A 27723-nucleotide genomic window follows, 5' to 3' on the forward strand; every position below is an offset into this window, starting at 1 on the left:
TTGTGGCTACAAAAATCTTATCAAAAAAAACTTTGAGTAAAATAAATTATAAAAATTGGGTAATCAGGTGAAATAAGCATTCATTTCTGTCTCACTGCTTAGCCGTGCCTAGACTCTAGATATCGTGTAGATCCCTAGAATTCATTCCAGCAAGTTTCCACTTCTTTTGATGGGAACAGTAGATTACATTCCTGGTTAAGGAATTCCCTCCTAGGATAATTGCAGGCAATACTTCCCCAGAAGGCCTCTCAAACTGGCATTTGAGCTGAGAAGCTCTTGTTTCAGTGTAGCTGAGGTGTTTGCTGAAGAAATGGCTTATTTGATTCCAGCAGGCTGTCTTATTTTGATCAAGGCAGCTCTCCCGATAAATGGTTAAGAACATAGACATTACTTGTAACAAATGGCCAATTTACTTCTGATATCGGTAATTATTTGTCTTTCTGACAAATAATTCTTTCCGCCTTTCTTTTTGATGTGACAAACTTGAAGTGCCTGAGTATTAGCATATGGAGAACTGATTGTATAATCAAATAGTCTTCAAAGATTCTGCAGAATAACTTGGGGGCCTGAGGAGAGTTAATGTCCGTGCTCAGAACTGATAATAATACTTGGCATTTGGGAAGTGCTTTGAAGATATAAAGCACTATACGAACACACCCTAACACCGTGACTGTAAAGTAGGTATTTTCTCAGTAATACAAATGGAGAAACAGTTGCAGAATTAACTCAGATTAATTTGCAAGACACTCAAGTATGTTGTTGACTTTAACTATGGCAGTTCAGCAGCTGCTGCTCCATCCCAGGGTTTCCAAGTGGAAATGCTGTCAAATCTGAGACCAAAGTCTACAAATTCTTAGTTGTAAATTTCTTAAGAAATTTCCTTTGGAAGGATTGGATGCAGAGAGAAAAAGATAACTTGGTCCCATTCTTGTGAGAGTTAAAGGAAACTTCTGTGAAATAGGTTAATATCGGGTGTAAAATGCTGATTATCAGGCAGTTAATATATTTGCCTTAGGGTAAGAACTTAGTCCAGAGCAATGGTGAAGTAAATCCATTGATGAATGATTTTGTACAACCGAATTCGAGCATTCATCTGAAAATACCTGAAGAATACTTCTGATTTCAATTCCAATCCTGTCTGCTGGATCCTGATGTCGTGAAGGAACACAGAGACAATCCCATGTGTTGTAGGTACCTGTTTTTTTGTTTTCTGATTTTTATGTCCCTGTGAATGTTTTGCCTGGGATAAAGTATGAAATACACTAACAAGTAGGTGTTGGTAAATATCAGTTTGAGAAATAATCAGTTTAGATTACAGCAGTAATGTCAAGCTAGAAAGCTAAAGAAAGGCTTTGGGCGTTTCAGGAAAATTGAGTGATAAATATGTGTTGCTGTTTATTTTGAATTAATTTCCATAGTCTTCGCCATCTCTTCAGGCTCCCATTTCTCTTTGAAAACTAGGAAATAATGTTCTCGGTGCAAAGGTAATTTTTGTCTAAGCATTTTTCCTACATATAGGAATATTATACCCACGAAGAAGCTGTGAGCACAGCTTGAAGCCCCTGAGCCAGCAGCCACTAGGTGTCAGGTTCTGATCAGCACTGCAAGGATTCCTGTGATGGCTGGAAGTGGTGGTGATGCCAATTACCAGTGCCAGGTACCCTAAAATGTTACTAAAAATGTTATTTTTTTTTTTTCCCTAGAATGCAGATCTTGAGTTTCTCTGAGGTATCTTGCAGAAAACCTCCTGACTCACCTTACATGTCTGAAGCTTTCAAGGAGGAGGATGGTCTGGGGAAGAAGGACACTGACCTTGTGTTCGACTTGTGGTGTGACACCAACTAATCGCTTGCTGAGAAACGGCTCCTCAAAGGTACCAGTTCCACCTCTCGATGGGAATGATTGTTTTTGAGAATCAGGGTTTCCAGTTTTAGCCTCTGCACCTGTCCCACAAGGACAAGAGGGAGTCTGGATTTGCTAAAGAATTGGCTCCTTGGACAGTGTTGTGAATTATCCAAGTAAGTCTTCTTGGATGCAAAACCTTTGCCTTCACTGAGGTAGTGTGGTAGAAGTTGTTCATTTTGCCTGTGTGCTTGCCAGATCGGTGAATTTAATATATTTCTTTTGCAAAAAAGTCTTTTTGGTGATCTTGGCATCTGCAGTGACAGGCGGTGCCTCTGCAGAAATGCAGGTGATGCAGTGATGGGGCCTTGGCCTGGGCTGGAGTGAATGTGTCAAATGGGTCTCGTTAGCTTGGAGAAGAGGAGACTGAGGGGCGACCTCATTCATGGTGATCAATATGGAAAGGGTGAATGTCAGGAGGATGGAGCCAGGCGCTTCTTGGTGACAGCCAATGACAGGACAAGGGGCAATGGGTACAAACTGGAACACAGGAGGTTCCACTTAAATATGAGAAGAAACTTCTTCCCAGTGAGGGTGGCAGAGCCTGGCCCAGGCTGCCCAGGGGGGTTGTGGAGTCTCCTTCTCTGCAGACATTCAAACCCACCTGGACACCTTCCTGTGTAACCTCATCTGGGTGTTCCTGCTCTGGTGGGGGATTGGACTGGATGAGCTTTCGAGGTCCCTTCCCATCCCTGGCATTCTGTGATTCTGTGAAACAGAAGTGTGCTGAAATCAGTGTGCAAATGTGCTGAAATCAGATGGGGCTGGGGAGGAACTGGGAGATGCAGGTTTTGCTGAACTTCAGGTTTGCACACACAGACACAAACAAACATTCTCCTTCATAAGAACACGCAGCCCGCCGTCGGCAGAAGGATGAATGGTAACAAGCCCCCGCCTCTGGCAGCTGCCACCCAAGAGCCCCCTTGTACCCCAGAGGTGTTTGGGGGGATGCACTGATCCCTTTGTCCCCCCTTTCCCCGCGGGGTCCCTCGGTCCGCAGGAGGTGGATGCGCCGGGGAGGGGGCGGCCAACCCGCCGCTGCGGGGGTGCCCGAGCAGCCTGGGGCGCTCCACACCCCCCTTCCTCCCCCTTGCCGTCCTCCTCCTCCCGGAAAGGCGGCCGTCCCGCTCCCCGCCTCGGCGGGAGGCGCTCTCCTCACACCGCCCACCGCTGCCGGAACAAAAGGGGCGGCTGCATGGTGGCGGCGGCGCGGCCCGCCCGGCTCCGCGCTCTCTCTCGCTCCGCGCTCCGCCACCATGTCGGGCGGCGGCACCGGCAGCAGCAACGGCGTGAAGAAGAGGAGCCCGGCGGGCTCGGCCTCCTCGCTGGCGCAGGAGGAGGAGAAGCAGGCGATGGAGAAGATGCTGGATGCGGCGGGCGGCGGGGCGCAGGAGAACGGCTGCGCCCGCTCGCCCTGCGCCGAGGGCGAGGGGGTGACCCTGCAGCGCTCCATCACGCTGCTCAACGGCGTGGCCATCATCGTGGGCACCATCATCGGCTCCGGCATCTTCGTCACCCCCACCGGCGTGCTGCGGGAGGCCGGTTCGCCGGGGCTGTCGCTGGTGGTGTGGGCCGTCTGCGGGGCCTTCTCCATCGTGGGTGCTCTGTGCTACGCTGAGCTGGGCACCACCATCACCAAATCCGGCGGGGATTACGCCTACATGCTGGAGGTGTACGGCTCCCTGCCCGCCTTCCTCAAGCTCTGGATAGAGCTGCTCATCATCCGGCCTTCCTCGCAATACATCGTGGCTCTGGTCTTCGCCACATACCTGCTCAAGCCCATCTTCCCCACCTGTCCGGTGCCCGATGAGGCCGCCAAGCTGGTGGCCTGTCTGTGTGTCCGTAAGTACCCGCAGGTTCCTGCTGCCCCACGTGGCTCCCGCTCGCCATCGCCTTCCCCAAAAGGTCCACCCGCACAGCCGGTTGCCTTGAGCCCGTTGCTTTGTAGGAGATGCACCATCTCTCCTGCGCTAAACTGGCTGCACACTGGGGTGGGTTTTGGCTGTTTTGAACAGCGTGAGTAGGAAATGTAGCCACATCCTTAATAAATCGAGCAAAACATTTCCAAACTGCTGCTTGTGTGCTAGCTAACCTCTCTGATTTCCAGCAGCGCAGCGAGCAGCGTGTGATAAATGTAATGTGTGTTTTGCCCGTGCGCTGGAATGGGGTTTGTGGTGTTGGGGCAGGGGAAAATCCCCTCGCAGCCCTGCAGTGCTGAGATGCTGCGGAGCCTGGGATGGGCGGGTTTGTGCAGACACAGCTTAGGATAACGTGCAGTTGGGAAATTATCTGTCACAAGCAACCGGTGCTGAACACGGCCTGTGCTGCAGTGCCTGATGTTTTCAGCACCAGTGCTGAGATTAGAGGTTTCTCGGCTGGGTGTGCACGGGTAACATGCTCAAAACCTGTGGGTTTTTTTGCTGGTAAACGCGGTATCTCGTGGGAAGTCGCCTTGCAGAGAAGTTTGGTCGTGCTGTGGTGAACTTGCGGCCACCGGTGTCTGCCAGGGCACACAAATCTCTCCTGCTGCAGTTTTTATCGTCTCTCTGGTATTTTGGGGTCTGTGGTTTTGCCAGTGAAGCCCCATTTTTCCATTGATTGCAAAGTCACCCCATCAAAATCCGTTATTTAAATACAGGACCATTCATTTTCTGCCTTTCTCCCCTCATTTTCTATTCGGTCTGTGTTCCACTCCACTGGTAGTTCTTGTGCCATTGTGCAGGTGGATATTGGGAGAGGTCATAATTTTTGTGAGGCTTTTGTAAAGCATTGATTTGCTGTACAAAGTTACAGTTGTGTGATCTTTTTATTTTTCCATTTTGAAGTTGTGAAGCAAAGTCTGCTTGTTCTGTGCTGTCCAAAGGGAGATTGTGTTGGATTCCATCCCCCTCTGAGCATCGCAGACGTTCAAAAGTTGCAGCACATGTTCATTATGGAAGATACATTTTCTGCGAATGTCTTCATACACAAACTAAGTCTTTGGTAGATATGTTTTAGAGCTTTCCTGCCGGTCTGCAATGTGGTTTCTTCAGTGGCACAGAAAAAAGGGCCGTGCACGCACGTGGCTTCACGTGTTTTGCTGAGAAGGTAACAGCATTGATTAGATGGACTTTCTTACTGTTTTATGTAAGTCAAAGTTTTGCTGTGCAAGAGCATATTGTAGTTGACAAGGCCTTTAATAACATGTTTCTAATAATAAGTAACTTTTCATCTGCGGGATCTTCCCCAAAATAGGTGGGGTGAGCCGTCTCTATTCCCATTTTACAGATCAGGAAACAAATAGGAGGTAAAGCAGATTTGCCCGTGGTGGGACCCGTTCAGTGACAGGGTGGGTCACAGTCCGGAATTTCTTCATGCCAGGTCTCATTCCCACTTATGCTTCTCTAATAAGTCATATAAATGTCTCCAACTTGCTTTTGTTAGCAATTAGTAGTTTTCCTGAAGCAGAATTTGTTCTCAAACCTTTATCTTGAAATTCCAAGGAAAGAGTTGCTGTTTCTACAAATCTGCATCATTTCCATGTGTTTCTCCTTTAAACTGTTCTCCTCCCCACCCCCCGCCCCACTGGCTACTATTTTGTTTACGCTTTGGGTTGAATTTTTGTTTGTCTCCTTTGCTACAAAAGGTTGGTTCATCATGCATCGCCTTCAGCAAGTTCATTTTCTGTAACTTTGATTTTTGGAGTGAGCTTTTCGACTGTCTGGTGCCAAAACCACATCATGAGCTAGGAACAATAAATGGCGTAAGTCTGGTCCAAGAACTCAGCGAGTCGCACAAAACTGCTACAGACTAACAAGCGGCTTTGTTACATGGTTGTTCCAAACATACCCTTACCCGGTGAGATATTATTTTTTCCCAAGAGCCCTAGGGTAGGAAAAATGACCTATTTGTGCGTATGCTCTAGAGCATATGTTAACAAGTTATCTCAAAGTGGGAAAGAGCAGGTTAGGAAGCAATAGGGGAATTTGGGGCCCTGGACTGGGATACAGTTGACTTATTATTTAGCTAAACCCCAGCTGTCTAGAACAGAACCAGCTGTATTCTTTGTGAAGTTTGGATCTATACATAAAATGCAATTGGTGACATGGTTTCTAGTAAAAGGAGAAATAACAAAAGTTGCTTGTTTCCACTTTGAGTGTTACTGGTGTTGACCAGTTGAATAAATGACATGTTGTTTGGTATTTCTCCCAATGAATTATAGAAATCGAATTCCCAGGCATTCAGTCTAAATAAATCAGTCTTGAAAGAAGGAATTAATAGTTGGAGTAGGGGATTTTGTTCCCCTTAAGGTGCTGAGGAAAACAAGTGGGTGGTAAGTAAAATTTAACTACAAATAGGTATTTTCTGTTATCAAGGTTGTAATCTACAGACAGTTGGTATGCAAGAGTGTTCTTCCATAAGGCAACGGGAACGTTTATTATGGTTGCCAAATAAAATTGTGGGAATTCACTACAGAAAATCTTCCTGCAGCGAGATGGGTCAGGCTGTTAATCATGAAACAGCCAGTGCTCCCAAGTCCTAAGAATTTGCAGGTTGGCTGCGTGCTTTTCAGGCTGCAGATTACTTGGGTAACTCATAAGCTGCATGTTATTTTACCTGTAAGATTGGATGGCTGATACTTTTAGACCTGATAAATCATAAAAGCAAATGCTAAGGGGTAACAAACACAAAGTCTACCTGGTATCCAAGTATTTTTGAACAGAAAAGTTCACGAAACTGAGAGTTTGTGCATATGTGTGAAAACCCGACAATAATTTGAATTCCCCCAGATATGATCTCATGTGAGCCAATTTTACCCCTTCTGCAGAGGGTGGAGGGACAGTTACTGGGTCCTGACTTTGCATATTTGATTGCATCTACATTACAGTATCATATTGCACATGGCAAAGAATTAAACCACTAAGGATTCTGTACTCTGTGTCTTGGGTGCACGTTTGAGGCTATGCAGATGAAAACCCATTATATTTCTTGTTGCCTCCTCTTTTTTTTTCTCTTGAGAGCATCACAGTGGAACATAGATTTGCACCGCACTTCCAACGTACTTGTATCTTTTTCTGCAGTTTTCTCCAATTTATTTTCACTTTCAATTAAAAAAACCCATACTCTGTAACAGAATAGGTAGGTAGGAAGTGTAGTTTTGAAAGAACTTGTTGATTATATATGTTGCAGGACCACCTTCGTGTAGCAGAAGCAGAATCATTGTAGAATTGTTTAATCCTGCGCTTTTTCTCCCATTGAGGAGGTGGCGTCATGAGCAGCGATGTGGAGCAGCATCCAGCTGAACGTGCAGCTCTGGCATCTTATGGTGCTCGTGGGTCAGATCCTCTTTTACATTTCTTAAATTGGAACTGATAAAAGTTAATAAAAAACATTTATAAAAAAAATCACAGAGCAGAACCTAATACACAGCATATGTGGATATATCACGGATGGAAAGTTTCAAATTGCCCAGTAAAGATAATGCACATATTCCTTATTTCCATCTGTTAATTTGCAGAATTCTTGCCTGTCACAGCTCTTTGTGGTACAGAAAATTCCCTGTAGATTAAGGAAACAGGGGATAATGCTGTTTCCAGACCTGAGCTGGTTCTTGCTTGGTTTTCCACAAGTGCCTGAACTGTTCTTCCTACACACGTTCTTAAGCACAGCCGGCCATGCACCCCCTGTGCACTGCATAGCAGCTTATTCTATAATTTACTTATTTCTTGACAATATAATCTGCTCCGCAGAAGTCTGAGAGACTCTGCCAGTCTCATATAATTTTACTCTTGATCTTTAGCGTCAAATCAGTGGTTTGTTAGCTGTGAAGTCTTTTATCACTTGTTAATTATATATGCTAATCTGGCACTAATAACCCCAACATTGCTGCAGCAATATCTGTAGCGAAGCTGCAGGATTTTAATCTTCAACATTTCTTCCGACTTCCTTTGCTGCTTCTGAAATACTATTTTGGGCACTCCTCCCGCAAGCACTGAATTCCAGTGAAATGGTCACATATTTGTCTCTTTTGTCATGAACAGCCTAATAGTGGAAGAATTAGCAGCAGTCAGTGCGGAGCTGAGTCACGCCTAACAGCTCATGTCCTATGGAAGCGTCAGTGCCCGACACCCCCGCCCACGTTGTGACTTATGGAGGACAGTAACAAGTCCCAGGGTTTGCCTGAAGCGTTTAGACACGTGCCTTGAGCGCTTACCAGATTACAGATGTAAGCGAATATTCAGTGTCAGCATTTCAACTGGAAGCTGCCTCTGTTGAAACCGGGAACATCTTTATTTAGTATTAGGGTTTTACTTGAAATCTGACAGTTTGGCTGTTTGAGCAGCTGGTTAAAGTGAAGCTGTGGGTGGATTTTGGACCCATCAGGTATTAGGTGGTAAGCAAGGCGAGTGCAAAATACAAGTTATGCTTGTCTAAAATAGGTTTATTCTGCAGCATTTCTACTTGGAATTAATCTGCCAGGACAAGCAGGGCGTGAAGCTTTTAATGCTTTTTTATTTCTCCTTCAGAAAGGTGGATTAAATGACTAAGCCGTATCAGTAAATATGCTTTTGTTTGATTGGGTTGGAAGGAAGGGGGCTTTGTAGAATCCCTGCTGTACGGGTAATGTTGGAAGACTGAGGTTGCTTTTTTAAATCTGTGTTTAATTAGAGAGAGTAGCATTAATGAAAATAGCGTCTGACACCAGCAGGACTCTCCTGAAATGGATGAAGGTTTGGAGGACTCTTGAAACACAGTGAGCAGCTACTGCATTTCTTGGCACCCCTCTCTTGGCCTTCCCAACAAATGTCTCATTAAATTTTATTGTAGTTGAATGATTTACATTACCACTGAGATCCTTCAGAGCCTTTCCTGACATGAACAAATTGGGAAGCCTTTTCAGAGGAGCTCTCCGTGGTCAGTGTAACTCAAAGCAACATCACTGGGTATTTCAAGTATTCCAGTAGTCCCACGGTCGCGGTGTCAGATGTGGCCGGCAGATCCAACATGATGGATGAGAAAGCGGTTTCTTGCCAGAGCTGGATTCTGACCCTCTGCGTGACATGGGCGGCATGACACAAGATGAAAACCCGCCTGCAATTTTTCATCAAGTTCACGACCCAGGATTTAGCGCTCGATGCTGAAATTCAGGCACCTTCCTAATGGATCCTAATTCAGCACAACTGTGGGAAGGTGCTTCTCTAGAAGTGTGGGCCGGGTAAGATGCCACATTTTGCAGGTCCAGGAGCTGACCATCTGTTTGGCAAGGATGGTGACATGTCTTCGGGGCTTAGTGTGCATATAAAATATTAGTAAGTGTTGTTTTCTGTTAGAAAGATATTTCATAAGAGGTAGGCATGGTGAAAAAGATGTTTAGCTCATGATAGTTATGGGGTCCTTTTGATTTGCTGGGGAGGGAAGAAATATGCTTCTTTCTCCCATGGCAAAGTCTGTGTTTTGTTCATCTTCCTGTGGTGAAATGACCTGCTTTGTGGAACCGCTGCACCCTGTAATCTAGAAACTTTGACAGAAAAACACAAGTGTCTTTCTAGGGAGACAAAACAGTAACTCCTGCCACAGCCTAGGAGTTAGCTCCCCTGGTATTCATAAAGTCTTTATAGTTTTTCCACGTACTGCACAGTTTGAACAGTGTATCGCTGCGGCTACAATGCCTTGGTACCAAAGCCATAGGTGTGTTTATAGGCTTGAGATCCAGCCCCCGCGGTGTCTGCAAACTGTGAAATTCTTCGCCGAGCTCGTCCCCGGGCGGCCCTGGTGCCTCTGGCGCTGCCCGCGCTGCGCTTCTTGGCACAGCTCTAGAGAGACACGGCAAGTAAGCGCTTGTTAATTTATTATTGCGGAATTCTGGAAGGTTGAGGGCGTGGATGCTTCTGAGATCCGTGCTGAGATGCCGGCATCATCCTTCCCGCTTGGCGCTGCCTTCTCTGGCTCCCAGCGGCTGTTTCAGTGTCAGGGGCTTTCTGGAGGTGAAAGGCAGCGGAGAGATGGAGCTGTGGGACGTTCAGGGTGTGTGTGGGTGTTTGTTGGGGACATCCCAAGCTTGTGGTCTCGGTTAGAGGTGGGTCTGGGGCTGATCCCTTTTCTTAAACTCCGGGGGCAGGGCAGCCTTCGCCTTCTTTCACCTGTTGTTGGTTGGCGCACCCGTTCCCCGATCCCCCAACAGTGCTGTTTTGGGAAGAAAAATAAAGAGGAAACCGTAAAGCATTGCCAGGTATGTTTATTATTATAAGTTGATTTTAATATAGACACATTTGCTCTGAGGCCAAGAGCACCTTTCCAACAGCCTCATGTGCCATTAAGTGTTTCCCTTCTACAAAACGATTGCTCTGGCTGTTTTGTCCAGGGACTTGTCCTTGAAGAAGCGTCTGCAAGGTTTTTCCTTCTGCTTTTTCTCTTTACTACCTTGCAGGGCACGAGACTTCACTCAATACCTATCAAGCTGAAATTTCCCTGACCATTTTCTGTCCATGTCCTTGTATGTATCTCTCAGATTGTGCTATTAGAAACAGACACCTGAGACTGTTGGAAAACACTGTGGCATCACAGCCACCTAAATATAAAGTGTTTTTTTTTTGGCATTAGTGAATATCCAATGCACTGATGTCCCCTTGGTTTAAACCACTGTAGTCAGTACAGCGTAATTCCATGTTTATAGTGTGTGGAGTAACTCTGTTTTTGATGTGTCTAACCTCTTGTGGGCTTAGGCAGCAGTTGTCTTTAACACGTGTGGACCATTTTGTGTCTGCGCCATGTGCTGGTGTTGTCCCTGCAGGATGTTTCTTGGTGGTCACAGGCTCAACTTGTCTCATCTTTATGTGAAACCTGGTTGCACCACCTTTGGTAGAAGAGAAAACTGTTTGTCCATCACCTGCAGTTTTTATAAAGAGTAAAAGGAGAAGCCTTTGCTGTCAGATGGGGAAATGGAAAGGAGCCGAGAATTGTTCTGTGAGCAGAAAATCAAGATCATCCAGAGGCAGATGGTAAATGGAAGCATCATCTTCCTATTTAAGGGCTAAGTGCTTTGGAAATGTGTGAGTTACAACAAGAATCGTTTCACGACTCATCCCCTGTGTGCTAAGGGTGTTAGAGCCCCCGTTTTCCTGCCAGGGGAGCTGAGGTGGAGGATTTCCCTTCATTCTCCCCCTTTCTTTTTCCACAAGTTTCCCAACCTACCACACATTTTCATTCTGGTCCCATAGTATCAAGAATGGGAATCCCTGAATAACTTGCAGTAAGTTAAATGGGTTTACTTCTTTAAAGCAAGCTACTTAGATTTATCATTGGTATAGAGGTGTATACTGGATTATATAGGAAGCACTACAGGTCAAGATCAGGGCAGTGTATAGGAGATGAAATAAAGGACAGAAGTGACATTGTGCAAGGCTCCCAAGGTATGCAGCCTCACACACAGCATGAATGCAGATCTGCCAGTATCTCAAGAATTCCCACATCGTTTTCAGAAATGTTTCACCTGAAAAGCTGCCAAAGGTCTTGGGTTGAGCAAACTCCCATCTCCCCATATAGTTACCTATAACTGCTGGAACTGGGCCCTTTTTTCCTGCGTGAATGAGAACGAGTGTGCAGAGCTGCAGATTGGCTGTGGTTTCTTTGCTTTTTTCCCAGCCGAAGCCTCCCTGAGCACTGTCTTTGCTCTGTCTCTGACCCACAACCATGTTCCATTACCCGGGAAAGCTGCGGCTCTGCCTTTTTCTATAGGATAGTTGCCAAGAGCGTTGCATCATAAATGCATAAATGCCGAGCCCTGGGTTACCTGTATTAGAGCTGCATTCACATAATGCTTGCTTTGGGCAGAACCACGTTCCCGCAGGGTGGTTTTACTGCGTCCCGCCTTTGCTTTGCAGACACAGGAGCTGTTGTTACACACAGTGCGTCTGTCATGGCCTTGTTCTCTGTGGGGATTGATGTGATCCCTTTTAATGTCTGCTTTGTAGGGATTTGTTCCTGTTGTCATCTAGAAATCATGTTTGGGAAGTATCTTGGAACTTGGGAGGTCAAAAGAACATGCGCATAAAATGTGAGTTATTGGGGGGCGAGGTTCTGGCTCCTGGGTTGGATTTTAGGCAGTTTATCCGTGGTTCCTGTCACTGATGGGGAAATGAGCTGACTCGGCAGGTGGTGCCCGCGGAGCAGGTTCAGTGATGTGCCTGAAGCCAGATGGGTCTGTTAGGACAGAGTAAATAACTGAAGCTGGACCCGCTTGTTGTCTTTACAAAGCCAGACTTCTCTTGGAAAGCCTCTGGCTTCCCCTGTGGCTCAAAGGTCTTGAAACAGAGCTCACCTCCTCACCAGAAGAGATGAAGGGGTGAACACCAGTCACCAACGAGTCTCTTTCCTGCTTCTGCCAGATGTAATAAGAAGTATTAATAAAAGTACTCCCTCTTATATCTGCAGGCACAGCAGTTTTCTGGCTGCGATTATCCCAGTTATGGAAAGCCTTTGGAGAGGGGCTGCCGGATCAGACCGGCCGTGTCACGTCAGGTCGTGCTGAAATCTATATTCCCAGGATGATTCCCAAAAACGGCCCCGGTGGGTCAAGCTAAAGGTCTCACATGGCTGGCTTCTGGCACCGGCCTTACGAAAGGTGCTGCAGAAAACGAGGCAGCGCCGTCTGATCTTTCCCTGCATTGTGTCATTGCCCTGATTTACGGTGGAGCCGTGGCCCTGCAGCTCTGCCCCGCCGCGCGGGTTCATCCGAGGCGAGGGGAGCGGTGCCAGAGGAGTCCCGCAGCCCCCGCATCAAAGGAATCAAACTTTCTGCTCTAAGAAACCCAAGCCCTCTGCTCTCTGAGAAGCCGAGCAGCCACTGCGATTTGTCTTAGAGTTTACTGAAGAACTACTCGGTCTGTCTTTCTGTCTCGGTGTCTGTATGATTTTTTCCCCGATGGGTGAGACTGTAGTAACTCCACCACGCTCCTTTAGGAAAGACAAATATTATTCCACGGTGGGAAAAGCAAAGCAGAGAGTTTGTGACGTGAAGGGCTCTGAGTCACGACTGTCATGGAAGAAGCTCAGCCCTGGTCAGAGTTCTGGCCCCAAGTGTTTTCTTATTTTTATGGAGCCTGTTTATCTGGCGCCAATATGTTTTTAAGGGCTGAATACAGATGTTTCCATTGCTTTTCAGTTTTGGACTGTGTAGAAGGCTTTTGCCTTTTATGTACATCACTGCTGTCCCACGGTCCGTCCAGCAGACTCCGTACAGAACCAGAACACAAAAAAAGGCCCCAAAAAAGTATTTAATGTGGTGACTGAAGCAGCTATTGTCAAAGAAGCAGAATGCCTAAACGGGGAAGGGAAAGACACTGTCACACCTCTAAGGCTTGTCTTCACTAACAGGAAAAGTGTGCTTTTAGATGCGTTAGCTCATCCTTTAAATATCCCTCTGTAAACAGGGAGAGATTTATTTTTAGCATAATCACTGGTCAAAGTGAATCCTGGATCCTCTGCTCCCTCCCCGTCCTCCCCGTTGGGATTCACCAGAGGTGTTTTTAGTAGATGAATTGTGATCTGTGCTTAGTGATATTTCGCTGTGGTTTTTTTCTCCCCCCTGTAGCACAGACATACTGTAAGTTGACCTTGCTAACTTTTATTTTCTCCTCCCCTGTGTGTCTGGACAGTGTCCCTTTTAGCACACTGGTTGAAGGCAGATATATCACAATCTGCTGCAAGGTGACAAAGCTGTGACCCTACAAACCTCCAGTAATCCCGCCCTGCTGCTCGATGCTGAAAAGCCTCCAAGCCCGGGCATGCCGTGTATTTCTAGTTAGATGCTCCATATCTCTTGAGGTGGAGGGACCATGGGACAGGGGATTAAATCTGGGGGAGGTTTGTCTGGGTGGTTCTTTACTGATTGCTTTTGGCCTTGTACCGAAGCAGGTCAGGCAGATTCCAGCTTTGACCTGTGCAGGAGCCTGTGGGTACAGAGTGTCCTTCCCAATGGAAACAGCTCTGGGTCATTTCAGCCTCACCCACTCCAAATGCCCAGACACCCCCAAAGTGCCAAAGGGAAAAAAACAACCAACCAAACAAACAGAAATTCCTTATTTACTTCTGGCTTTCATTCTTGTAGGATAAAGGGAACCTACAAGAGTGCTGGAGAGGGACTTTTTACAAGGTCATGTAGTGATAGGACAAGGGGTGATGGCTTTAAACTGAAAGAGGGGAGATTTAGATTAGATAGGAGGAAGAAATTCTTCACTGTGGGGGTGGTGAGAGCCTGGCCCAGGTTCCCAGAGAGGTGGTGGATGAACCATCCCTGGAGCCATCCCAGGCCAGGCTGGACGGGGCTCTGAGCAACCTGAGCTGGTGAAGATGTCCCTGCTCATGGCAGGGCTTGGAACTAGACAATCTTTAAGGTCCCTTCCAACCCAAACCGTTCTGTGATGTTGGATCATGTATATTTCTTTGTGAAGATGTTCAACCCCTTCATTTCTCCAAACTTTAAATGCTCTTGAATTGAGATGACACTAGATCCTAGGGGTTTAGTGGCGGGGAGAGCCCATGGTCCTGAAAGCCAGCATCGTATTGTGGGATGTGCAGCCTGTTACACGGGGTCTGGCTTTGCTCTTCCCCACCTACAGATCCCCTACAAGCAGCCTTTAGCTGAGCAATGTATAGGCACGCACTTGAATCCTCTCAGCCTGTTGTGCTGTGGCTGTGTCGGGCTCTCAGACCTCCGTGAACAAATGATGCAACTCGTGTCCCTCCTTGCCTGTGTGTGCTCTGAGTCACCGGGAGTCCTGTGGCTCTGGTCTGATGGTTGCTATCAGACCCAGGTACTGCGGTCCCTGGAGACCGAGCTCTCGGGCAGTCGGTGCGTCTGTCTGTTTGTTCCAGGAAGGCTGTTCCCAGCTCTGGCCTGGGCTCTTTGCATTTCCCTGAACTCCCACCAGTGCAGTTGCTTTCCCACAGGCAGGGCAGGGTGGCAGTGAGCCAATAAAACCCTTTTAAATGTCCAAATACCCCTTCCTGGTTTTATTTCTCGGTTTACATTGTATTGTGCAGGCTGTGGGAAGGTGCCTTGGGTCTGAGCCGGTGAGATGGAGGGAGATGGTGAGGGAGCAAAGGCAGGTGCTGCCCATGCCCTGCAACCGTCTCGTGTCGGAGGTACAGCAGTGAGTACACGGTGTATCAGTTCTTCATGTGCACGTCTGTGCTCTGGGTACCCCCAGCAGGGTGCTGGTGTGTAGCTGGGAAGTTACTTTGCTTCAAAGCAGGCCGTGTTGTGGTTTTCCCTGTGATGCTCAGCATGGTGAAGGGTTCATTCATCCAGCAGGTGAAGGGTTTAGAGAATAAGTCTTATGAGGAGCAGCTGAGGGACCTGGAGGCTCAGCCTGGAGAACAGGAGCTGAGGGGAGACCTTCTGATCTCTGAACTGCCTGAAGGGAGGTTGGAGCCAGGGGGGGTCGGGCTCTGCTCCCAAGGAACAAGTGACAGGACCAGAGGAAACAGCCTCAGGTTGCACCAGGGGAGGTTGAGATTGGATCTTGGGAATAATTTCTTCTCCAAAGGGCTGTTTGGCATTGGAACAGGCTGCCCAGGGCAGTGGTGGAGTCACCATCCCTGGAGGGGTTGGACAGATGCAGAGATGAGGTTCTCAGGACATGGGGTAGTGCCAGGGTTGGGGTAATGATTGGACTCCATGATCTTGAGGGTCTCTTCCAACCAAAATGATTCTATGAGTTGAAGGTCTTAAGGTTGCTCTTGCTGGGCAGTAACCAAGCCATGCATCTACTCTTATTTCTGCCTCCCACCTTTATCCATCGCCTTCTTCTCCTGTTCTGAAGCAGCCTGTGCAGCTCAGCCCCACGGGGACAGGACTGTGACCAGAGACTCCACTGGCAACCCGGAGAGATTGGTGGCCTGATGCTGCGCATCCTTGCATCTCCTCCGGGGGTTTGATTAAGACTGAAATCTCTTCATCGAATGCTCTGGGCTTTAAACCATGAGTGCAGATGTGGCCTCAGGAGAAGGTGATCTGCATCCAAGCTGAATATTTTGGAGGGCAGCTGTGGTCGAGGCAGCGAGGTCCTGTGAGAATGAGATGCAGGATGTGGGAAAGAGCCTCTGCACAAGGGCAGGGACCAGCCTGGAATGGATCCCACTGGGTAAAGCCTCCAGGTCATGAAGAAAGGTCGAGATCTGCACCTCCCGAGCCGCTTGGTGACCGGTTGGCTCCAGAGGCTGGTGACAATCTGGCGTGGTGGCAATGAGAGGTGGTTCGGTGCAAGGGGGATGGGGAGAGGATGGCATCCAGCACAGGGGGCACTGTCATTCTCTGTGTGACATTTGCCCGTCTCTATGACAAGCAGCAGTGGAGCAGGGAGAGAGCAGGGAGTGAAAACGGTGTGATTTGGGAGAGCAGTAAAGGTTTTAGCTTTTTTCTCTGAAGCGGGTGAAACTCAGCCAGTCAGCAGCTTTGTGGCGTTAGACAAGTTCATGCTGTCCCTCGCCTGGTAGGGGTGGCAGGAGCAGGCAATACAGATGGGACAAAAAGGGGGGAAAAAAGCAGGAAATTAGGCTCCGTTATTTGCATTAACCACAGAGCAACTGGTAGGTAATGGGAGCTTCTCGGGAAGCAAAACACTGGGCGGGGAGGCAGCGTGAGTTCAGAGCAGCCTCAGCAAATCCAAGCTGTTTGCTGCTCTGGCTGGAGCATCTCCCAAAGTCCCCAGCACTGTCCCTGGCACCGCTGGTCGGGCGGATCAAGCAGAGGACGAGGGTTTCCTTCGATCCGGCGGCTGTTCCTGCTGGTGCTGTTTGTCTTGCGCTTTGCTGAACGGGTCAGGACAAGGACGCCTTTCCCTTTGTGTTTCTGCGGTGGGTGGCAGAGCGTGGCCTCGGTGGCCTTTTAGGCGCTGTTGTTATACAAATAACTATATATCAGTTCTGGAAGCTTGTCCTGACGTTTCTATGATGTTTTCACACAACTGCAGTGTTCCCTTGGATTGACTTAACAGGGATTGCAGCTGGGCGCTTTGGTGCTAATGGTTGCAATAACCCCTTTTATTTATATGCCCTCAGAAATGTGCTTTCCAGTGCAGCAGGGCAGGTCCTTGTCCCAAGGAGCGTGTGCACTATTCAAACATCTGTTGCCCCAGCGAAAGACAGAATAGAGAAGTGCAGGGCTGCAGAGCTTCGCTTTCGAAAAGTTTCTGTTTTAGAAGAGACTCTTTGTGTTTGCTTAAGTTTTAGCAAAAAGGAGAAGCTGATTTGTTACGAATGCTTTTGCATTTTAGGTGTTTGACTGAAAACTGACGTGTCTCCTCTTTCCCCCAGTGCTGCTCACAGCGGTGAACTGTTACAGCGTGAAAGCTGCTACTCGCGTCCAGGACGCCTTTGCTGCGGCAAAACTGCTGGCCCTGGCTCTCATCATCATCCTCGGCTTCGTACAGATTGCAAAGGGTGAGTGTGGTTCCTTTCGCTTCTGAAGGCAGTGTGCAGTTAAAGCAAAGCCTGGGAATTAGGGCTAAAGCCTGAGTCCTAACCCAAGCGTTTCAGAACCAGTTTTACGAGCATGCTTGGGGGATATTGCCAGTCCATGCTTTGCAAAGGGCTGAGCGCTTTTGTGCGTTTTATCTGGGAGATTTCACATTTACCTCACTGAAGTTATGCTCAATTTCACGCTGCTGGAACCCAGCACGTACCACTCAAGGTCTTTTCCATTTAGTTCAGTGACCGCGCAGCCTCTCTCTTGAGATTGCAGAGCTGCCAAGTCTATGGGGAATTAAAACTTTGGTGCTTTGGCTCTTGGGAGTAATTTCTGTAACTGGGGGCTGGTCGTGGCCATTTGTTAGTAAGTCTTTGCATGGGCAAACCAGCCCCCAGTAATTCTCATTCTTTCACAAACTCCCCTGCACATTTCGCTGCTTCGGGTCTGGAACAGTTTGGCTGAGTCCGTGGGGTCACACAGGGATACCTGGGTCAGGATGGGCTGCAAAAACTGCATGGTGAACAGGGATATTAGTGCTGACACCAGCACACGTGTCTGTCAGGTAGCATCTACAAATGAAGATAAAAATGGGAAGATAAAGCAAATTTTCTGGTGGTTTTACTTGTTTTCTTCATGCACACTTAAAGTCCTCTCAGGGAGTTACTTTTTCCCAAACCCATCTGGCTAACTGAGCCACACAAATAAGCTTTACCATGTGGTTTTTTGTGCAAGTTTTATGAAAATAAAATTTTCTTAGGGAACAGTACAGGCCCTATTTGCCAAATGTGGATAAAAGTCCATAGACAGTTCCTCTTGTCTCTGCACTGGCAAATCTGTGCGTTCATGTGTGCACGTGGGTCTTTTTAATTCCTGTCTCAGCCATGGGAGCCAGTGCTGTCTTTGCAGAATTTCTTGCTTTATCAGAGGTTTTATTTTCTCCCAGCTCAGTGCCTACACTCAACAGGAACATTGTTTGAGGCTTATCACAAAATATACCTCCTTCCTCTTCATAACTCCCCAGGCTGCTTTGCTGAACTTTTTTTTTTCTCTCCTAGAAGGAAAGGGATAAGTAAACATAAATCTCTGTTAGTTCTTTAACATTTTACCAATAAAAGGTCTTTACAATTGTTTTTTGCTTGCAGGTAATAATCTTAATTTGCTTCTCCACGATCACCTTCCCTCTGCACTGTGCTCCTGTCCCTTTGTTGGGGGTGAATCACTTTCTGCCCTGGTTCCTCGGGTATAAATTCATATTTCCACTGACTTATTTTTGTAACCAGTAAAGGATTTCAGTCTCACGTACAAAAAAACCCCACAAAACCAAAACAAAACAAAAGCCAAAACACATCTTATGCTCTTCTGTCTGAGAAGGTTTTTATGTCTGATAAGCCCATTACAGTTTCAAGTTTTTGTAGGTCTGGAGAGGTGGCTACGACTCGTGTGCATCTTGCAGTACAGCTCATTTCATGTGCCATTTAGTTTCCTGCTGAACCACCTGGCTGCTTCAGACAAAGTGGAGGGTAACAAGCAAACTGGTTCAGAGCAGGAACCACACTTACACCTTACCCTAAGTGGCACGTTACTCCTTCTCTGTTCCTATTTTACAACACACTGCCTGGGATTCTGCCTGTGGTCCACCATGGGTTTTACTAATCTCCTTATGGAAGCTGCAGGCTCTCTGGTAAATCCTTAAGAATGTGCAAGCTCCTTTCAGATGCCCTTCCTTTGCTTCCATGTATATTTTGCAACTTTCTCAACCTTTTCTTTAAATCCTCCCAGGTAACTCGATCTTTTTATGTAGCAGAGATACATCAAGAAACTGTGTTTTTGTCCAAGGCAGGCACACTAGCATCACTTAAAGCCTACTGAAAATGGGAAAGCACTGTTCTTCATCTTCACTGGGGCAAGAAATGATGGGTACAAGCAGTCAGTCAGGGGAAGTTTCAATTAGCAAGTAGAAAAACACTTTTAACTGTAACGCAGAGCTCAAGTAGATTGTCCGGGGGGCCGCCTCGCTGGAGATTGACAAGAACAGGTCAGTAATGCTTTTCCAGAATAGGCTGAGTTGAACCTGACAGACCTGGTGCACCCAGGAGCCGCCGTGTCTGTGCTCCCCGGGCTGTGCTGTGCGTTAGTGGTTCCATCCCAAACTGTGGATCTTCTCCAGGAGAAACACTATAGACACAGGTTTAAGTGCTGACGCTTTGGAATGTGTAACTTTTTTCTAAGAGCCTGTTTAACCTCTCAAGTGGACGATCCTGTGTCCCGTACATAACCACAGCACCTTTGCTGCTCTTCTGTGTGTCCCTGTTGCCTTTTACACCAGTTCTAACACTCTTTGGACAAAGAGGACTCTTCCCTCTACCAGGGTGGGAAATAGAGGCGCAAGCTGTTATTGGGGTGAAATAGGCACTAAGGGGGTTTGTCTGGGGCTGCAGTCGCAGTGGTGAAGGGGCTGCGTGTTCCCATGTCGCTGTGGGCAGTGCCTGAGCTGATTAATTTGCTTTAATGGGTCCTGTCCCATTGCTGATTTATGTTTACACTATCCATAAACAGAGAAAAGGAGCAATAATGCTGTTTCTTGCTCAATTGTGGAAACTTCTGAGACTTCAGAATTTTGTCTCTCTCTGTATTGACCTCCTGCCTCCAGCTTTTGGCTTTTTTTTTCTTTTTATCCTTTCATTGGATATTTTCATTAATGTCAGGAAAGCAGTAACGTCTCGAGACAAAGAAATATGTGGCAATATTACCACACAGAAAATAGTGTTTCCTTGTGATCTTTCTGCGGACAGCTGTTTTACATCACTTCTTTCATGCAGCTTCAAAAGAAGAGTAGAAGTTGGTTTCCTACTTAGACAGCCTTTCCACTACTTAAAAGCTGACTCGGTATGGCTGACCCATTTGGGATGCAATTATTTTACTAATACAAAAGTTACATTTTAAGAGCCTTTGCGCAGCTAGAGTTGCGTTGCTTTAAAAGTCCAGTGTCCTGGACTTGGGATATTGGTGTGTAAAACCTCATATTTGGACTACCAGCTGAACAACCCACTGGTCTGCAGCACTTAAATAGTACAAACAACTTATGGCATAGACAAAATCAGGATTTTTTCACCCCACTGTTACTAAAATCTGTTTTACCAGCTCTCACAAACTGGTCCAGCTGGGTATTAAATAGTAATCTAGACATGAAATGGAAAAAAAATGCTAATTATTAAGGACACACTAATGCTTTTTATATGCAAGGAAATTCAGGAAAGGTCTCGATGTCAAAAATATCTAAAGAAAAGTAATTGCAGACGCGTCTCAGATATATTATTTTCTGTTGTCTATATCCCGGGGTTCCTTAAACATTTATCTGCTGTGCATTCGGGCAGCGCTGCTGTGCTGGGCGATTCCTCACCAGCAGTTCTGCTTCAGGGAAAAAAAAAGAATTGGGCATTTGGGACTTAGGGAAATAGAATTTAACACTTGTTTTATTGAATTATAGTTATTGAATGTATTGTCTCTTTTCCCTCCCAGTGCCTGATTTCTGATGTTGAATTTCTCGTCTGCCTGGAGTGCCTGTTTGGTGGCAGCAGCATCATTCAGACTCCCTTCATTGGGCTTCTCAGAGAGCAGCAGAGTTGCATCTGCTGATCAAGCACGGGGTGAATTAAGGACAAAGTAGGCAGGTTTAACTCCAGACAGTTTGCCATGGAGAGCTTAGACTAGACAGAGAGTTTTGGTTTTAATTTTTTTTTTTTTTTAAAGAGATGTGTACAATATCAGCCAGCACTGGCACCCCACACCCCAATATCTTTTGCTCTTTATCAGAAGGTATTTAGAGGTGTATTTGCAGCTGGTAAATTCTGAACTCAACACAGGAGGGTTTCTGAAAGTACTGAAATGAAGGTTCAAAACTTGGGTCATCTACGTGTGCTGAGCGTGTCTGAGAAGCCTCCTAAAAATATTATCTAAACACTGCAGCTGCGAGGGAGCGTCTTGGTGCTGTGGGTGTGATGCACATCTGGGTGCTACTTTTGTTATCAAATCCCTTTGCCTTTTGCTAGAAAAACACCCGTTAGATCTTGCCTTTTCTCTGTGAGGGTTATTTTGCCAGTTCCCTGTCCAAACCTTTTTCTTTGCCTTTTTTTCTGAAAAATCTTAAGAAAGACCTGAAGGAGGGAAAGTTTCCTCACCCTTGCAGATTTTTGTCTCTGCTGCCAGTGGCAACATCAGTTGAATGTCCCCAAAAAAGGCCCTTGAGCCAGGTGCGCGATGAGAGCCGGGGCTGAGCCGATGAGCTGGGGAGCGCAGGATGCTCTGGGGGCAGGAAAACTCGATTTCGTGGCTGGTAATTAAAATCTCAGGCTCCCTCGGGTCTTGAAACACAACGCACACAGGTACTAAGAGAAAACGAGAGCGGTCGTTGAGTTCTCTTGAGTTTACACCTACATTTAATCATGCTTGGCCATCCAGAGATCAATGAGCACTTAGCATAGCGAAAGAAATCTGCCACAAGTTGTCCCTTGACCCAGTCTCACAACCTTTTGTGTCCATAGGGTGAACCTGAGAGTGAACCTGATGAGCAGGTTGATGTTTAGGAACGTGTTTTCAATTGATTTATTTTTTTAATTTCCTGCCACATCGGTCATGACCTGTTTTTTTGCTGCCTGTGGGTAGATGCAGCCACGTGCTTGCACGCACAGTGTTGTCATATGCAGCAGGGAACCTGTCACTGGTGTCTGTGCCTGGAGGAACGAGTTCACCCAAGAGACCAACTCTAGAACATGAGAATCTACCCGTGGTGGAGCTGTGGGTGTCTGACATGAGTTTGGAGCCCAAATCCAAACCAGATGGGTGTTCACCCCGCCAGGCCATGACTAACGCGCACTGTAGATCCTCTCTGGCAGGCAGGAGCAAAGCCTACAGATAATAAACGTCCTGCAAGCTTTTCAGTGTGTCCCTGCAAGTTGGAGCTGAGGCTCATGCATGTGAAAAGCGTGCCCTGCAGCTGCCCGTGCTGTTTCTTGTTATGCTGGCATTCAGAAATGCCACTATAATATGAATTTCCAGCAGTATCCTTTGAAAGAAAGCTATTGTGCTTCCCTTCCTCGCCCTCTTTTTTCACAGAGAGTGGAAGACCGTACTGGAGGAGAGAGCGAACAAGGAAGCTGGGAAAGTTGCCAGCATCCTGCACCTCTAAATCATATCAACCACACTGTGGAGATAAATGAGACGTCTTAATGCTGGAGGGTTGATACAACACAATTATGTTTTATGGGCCTCTCGCTCTCTAATGTTTGATTTCTTTTCCAGCCAAAGGTGGATGCAAATGCGGAGGCCAGGTGGGGATGCAGGTTAGTGTGTTTGCAGCTCGCCCGCTCTGCTTTGCAGTGAGAGCAGCGGTTCATTTCTGCTCAGACACTTTTTTTCTTGCCCCCTCTGCCCAGAAAGAATTTGGCAATTGTGGATTCAAGGGTAGAGTTCAGCCTGCCGGGGCTTTTGCTTTTTACAAATGCAAAGTTGCCTGTCCAAAAATGCATAAAATGCATTTAATAGCAACAACAAAAACCCCCAAAATACAGAAGTGGTCAGTCAGTGACCTGTGCTTTTTGTTGTGATCACTGAGTTTGAGTGGCTCCATATGCACACCCTTGGCCTTTAGCAATGATGTAAACTTGTTTGTTTAACTTCATATGTGGAGGTTCATTAACTGCGGCGTGGAAATGTGCCTTGACGTCTGAAAAGCTGCTTTATCTAAGAAGCTGTAGCTCGCTGCTTGTTTTTGGTGTCCTGAACGAACTACCAGATGCTCAGCTGGATCGGGAGGTGCTGGGGGCTGAGCAGCACATCTGGACCTGCCACCGGGACCTGCTCAGCACTGCTGGGCCCTGGGGGGATTTTAGGGCAGCTGACACGAGAGGCTTTGTTGGCTCCTCATTTTTCCAAATGCAGCCACCGCAGCAATGCAGACATATTTAACCAGAGAGCAGCTAATACTCTGGTATTTGCTTCTTTGCGTCTCTGTCTGGATCTCCTCTCTCTGGCTCTCTAAAGTCTTTGGTTGCAGCAAGTTTCTGTGGATGCACACTGAACCTCTTTTGCAGATAAGAAAGACCAAGCTTCTGAAAGTGGCTGGAAACCCACTGGGTGGTTTGTTTAGGGTTTGCTCCTTGCTGTTAACCTGTCCTGACAGGGACGGAGAAGGGGACATTTAGGAAATACCTTTCCATGCTGTGCTAAGGATCAAAGGGACGCTGTTCATCCGGGGCTTCTGCTCTGCCTCTGGGCTTTCTGGCTCCCGGAGTCCACACAGTCTTTATTTCTCATCAGCAAACGTTATGCCAGCAGACACAGAGGTTGTGAAAATTGGGAGTTGTTTGCTTAGGAGAAAGAGGGTAAAAGGTTTTTTGGTGGTATCAGCAGGATGTAGAGGTAATAAATGTCATGTCCTGGTGGACCATGGCAAAAGGAGGAGTTGTGGAGCTTGAGTGGTGTGTGAACCCAAGAGCCCAGACCTTTGGCTTCACCCTTGAGGAGAAATAATATTGACAAAGCTTCCCAGCACTGGGAGGAGAGAGGAACTTCCCCCTAAAAGAGAAGGAAGTTGTTGAAATGAGGGGATGTGTCATAGCCCGTCCACAGCTGGTGGTGAGAACCAGGGATGTGACCAGGAGCTCCAGCTCCTCCTTGGCTGCCCTCTCTGCTGGTCCAGGCTTTCTGGTGGTGTCTTTCAGATCTGTAAACTCATCTGCTGCGGGACCCACGTTTAATAGCTGCTGTTGAAAACTGCTTAATGCAAAGCTGTCTGCAGGGTGACAGTGATCAGAGAGGAGCGGGCAGCTCGTGTGACCGCTGAGCGTGTGTTTCCTTGGGAGTCACTGGCTGCCCAAGAGATGCTCTCCTCGCCCTGGCCCCTGCGGGCTTCGTGCCATCTTGTTTTTCTGACTCAGTCCATTGAACTCTCGCTGCTTCTCTCAGGAAATGGCTCAACAGCTGAGTGGATCTTCTCCGCTGGGGTTTTTCATATATGAAACACATCTCTCCCTGGCTCGGTTTCTTCCACGAGCGAGGCGCACTGAGGGCCCCCTTTGTCTTTCTGAGCTCTCTAGATGGCTGTGTTCCCTTTCCTCACTGTTTAAGCAAGTTGAAAATATTTAATTATCATTAAATGCTTTCTGCAAGAGAAGATTGCTGTGCTGTTAAAACTGGAACGGACATGACTGGGGAGCAAATGAACATTTTCAAAGAAAAGGGTCTGAACACGCAGCGCATGCACCCGAAATAGGTCCCTCCCGCAGAAAGGCCCCAGGTGACCCATCGCAATTACCAGAGTCTTGGCAGCTGGAAAGATCAGCAAATGGGGTTTATGTCAGAGCTTGTTACCTTAATCTGGTTAATTGTAGAGCAGAGTGCAGTGGAGCAGCCAGTTCAAACCAGGTTTCGGAGCGGCGGTGTGCCGGGCAGGGCATGGCGGGGCCTGGGATGCTCTCGCTCGTGGATCTCTCACTCGTGGGAGCAGTTGGGGCCCTGTTTGGCAGCCGAACCTGCAGATTTGTAATCCTTGATTTGATCCAAAGTCTGCAATTCCAACCTGGAGAGTCCAGAGGCCTCAGATGTCCCTCGGACACACGGTGTGAACTGTGGGGTTGTTCAATGCAGGGATAGGAGTTGGACTTGATGATCCTTGTGGGTCCCTTCCAGCTCAGGGCATTCTATGAATTGCACGTTCAAGCTTGAAAGATGTGAAGTGTCCAGAACTGAGGTTCATACCTCCATGTCGAGCAGCAGGTCCTAATGAGCGTTTGTATTAGATGAAGAAGGTAAAAAAGACCGTGCTGGACCATCTACCCAGTGTCCCCATCCTCCACCTGGGGCCAGCCACAAGAGTCAGTGGGTAAGTGTAGGAACACAGGGCACATGTGATGCTTCTTGGATGCTTCCCCAGCCTCCAGTGCCCCTCTGGGTTTGTGCTGGGTTTCTCTTCCAAGGATTTGCAAGTGCAGAGCTCACCCACTGTATTTTACAGCTTGGCCCACGTGTGCAGACATTTGGGGTACATTTCCAGCACCACTGCTCCAGCTTGGCTTTTTTGCTCCCAGGCCTATAATGTGATGCCTGTTACATCCCAAGGGGTGTTTGAAACGCCTGGGGAGCTCACATGTTCTTCCAGTCCATCCATGCGCTGTTCCAGTAGCTAATTGCAGTCACTGTTAAAAAAAAAATGTATCTTATTCCCATAGCAAAAGACCTGGAAAGAATAGAGCAGTAATTATTCAGGAGAGGCAGAAAATAAACTCAGGAAAGCTGAGCCTGAGGGATCCAGCAGAATGTGATACCGTTTGCACCCACCTCCTGCTCAGCCTTTTTATTCACAGCCAGGCCAGGGCATTAATGCTAAATTAAGATTATATGACTGAACCTATAAACCAGGAATTAAGGTTAAATTCACGGCATTATATCAACCTCTTTGCATTTCCTGGCTTCCCGGTTATGCTGTGGTGTACATGTTCCAGCTTCACTTTTTAAAAATTATTGGTGCATTTTATTATAGTAAGGAGATTCACTGGCTGAAGGAGCATTAAATACAACCAACATATGCCAAGGTGGATTCAGAAAAGACCTTCCTAGTGCAAGGAGGTGCTGGGAGAGAGGAACAAGGCAAAACCAGTGGAGAATGGCGATCTGCAAAGAGCAGAACCTTAGGAAACTGGTGTTTCCCAGACCGGATTTGTTCTGGTCAGGTCTCAGTGAGAGGGAGAAAGGAGGTGAAGGGAGCAATGTTGAGGATGGAAAGATTTGGAGCAGTCACTTGTGGAGCCTCTCTCATGAGAGATGCACCAGCAGATCGATAGTGCCATCGGGAAAAGCCCCCCTTTCCCACCACTGCAAAGATGAGCATGAGGCGCTAAAAGATCCATGCATCTGTATTTGTTCCCCAGCCTCTGCAAAAGTGGCTTTTGGTGGCATAGGGTGGTGAAAGTTTATAGTGTGAGGTGGGAAGAGAAGCCACCCAGAGGAAAACCGCCTGGTATATTATATTATTAGCATCCATCTCCTTTCCCCAGCTGCACGTCCTGGGCACCTTGTGCTAAGAGATGAAGGGTTAAGCTTCTGGCCCTGCTGACTGCCATGTGATGAGGCCGCTGGGGCGATTAGTAAAGATCTGTGCCCTAAGAGGAATCACATGGGCTTCCCCAGGGTGCAAACCGCCGAATCCCGCCCTGCTCCCGCTCCCATCCTTGCCGAGGGTCCGGTGGCTTTGCCATCCCAGCCCTGCACCCAAGCTCCACATCAAAAGGCAGGGAACAAAGCGACTGCAGAGCATTTTAAAGCAAAATAAATAAACCCTTGCCTGCTCCGGGAGAGTTCTTACCAAAGGTACAATCGAGTTGTCTATTTATGGCTTTTTATTTCAAAAGCAGATACATAACAGGAACTTTAGATATTGCAGCCCTAAAGAAGAGAACTTCTGATATTCAAGCCCAAAGAAGCTGACTTCCCCCAATCAAAGGGATTGCCACAGCCCTCTTGCTTTATCAGGTGGCTGGTGGGACCAGAGGAAATCCTGGGTTTCTGCTTTGTGGGATGGCTGGTGGAAGCAGAGGAAATCCTGGGTTTTTATCAAATGAAAGCAGCTTTCAGTTGAGAGGACAATGTGACAATATCTGTGTGCGTAGGATCTTCCAGCAGGAAGGACCCCCAGAACATTTCACAGGAGATATCTGTGCATGATAGCACATTGCCATGTGAGAAAGTTTGAGCGCTTGGTAACGACCAGTTGCTTGGGACAAGTATATTTGACACTGATTATTTGGTGCATTACTCCACGTGAACTACACACTGTAAAACCGGAGGAATCAGCCCAACAGAAATCTGATAATTAAATATCCTAAGAGCGGCTTTTGCCTTCAGGTTTCTTTGTTTCCAACAACCACAAAGGCCTTTGGGGTTCAACAATCCTTTCTTGTTTTTGTTCTCTGCAGGTGATGTGACGAGCCTGACTCCTGAGCACTCCTTCAAAGGCACAAATGTAGGCGTGGGGAACATTGTGTTGGCTCTGTACAGCGGTCTCTTTGCCTATGGAGGATGGTAAGGTGCAGCCCTCTGTCTCTTTTCTCTGCTAAATACTGTCCTTCAGTCCTTTGTCCCCAAATTGTGTTTGCAGCAATGGTGTGGTCCAGGACTTTCCATCTTGTAACCAGGGCAATGAGGCAGATGCTTTGGCTTTGCCTGGTAATGTTAATAGTCTTCACGCCCTGTTTCCAGCCAGGACCTAGAAGCACAAAGAATTGGTGGAACCTGCACAGTTTGCTATAAAAACAGCCCACTTGCAGCCATCCTCGGCCCTGTCGCTGGTGGGACCAACTCTTCACCTGCTGTCACCCCTC

The 27723-nt window shown here is 47.3% G+C and overlaps 1 protein-coding gene across 1 annotated transcript in view; it reads left to right on the forward strand.

The window, feature by feature from the left end:
• Window positions 1-3073: 3073 nt before the first annotated feature.
• Window positions 3074-27723, forward strand: part of SLC7A5 (solute carrier family 7 member 5) — a 34679-nt gene continuing 10029 nt past the window's right edge. The window contains exons 1-3 of the mRNA XM_082062900.1: window positions 3074-3744; window positions 17197-17322; window positions 27319-27424. Of these exons, the coding sequence (XP_081919026.1) occupies window positions 3159-3744; window positions 17197-17322; window positions 27319-27424 (818 nt within the window). The 5' untranslated portion in view covers window positions 3074-3158. The remainder of the gene's footprint in view (window positions 3745-17196; window positions 17323-27318; window positions 27425-27723) is intronic.

The sequence above is a fragment of the Streptopelia decaocto genome (assembly GCF_964273445.1).
Source record: "Streptopelia decaocto genome assembly, chromosome: 11".
Lineage (NCBI taxonomy): Eukaryota > Metazoa > Chordata > Aves > Columbiformes > Columbidae > Streptopelia > Streptopelia decaocto.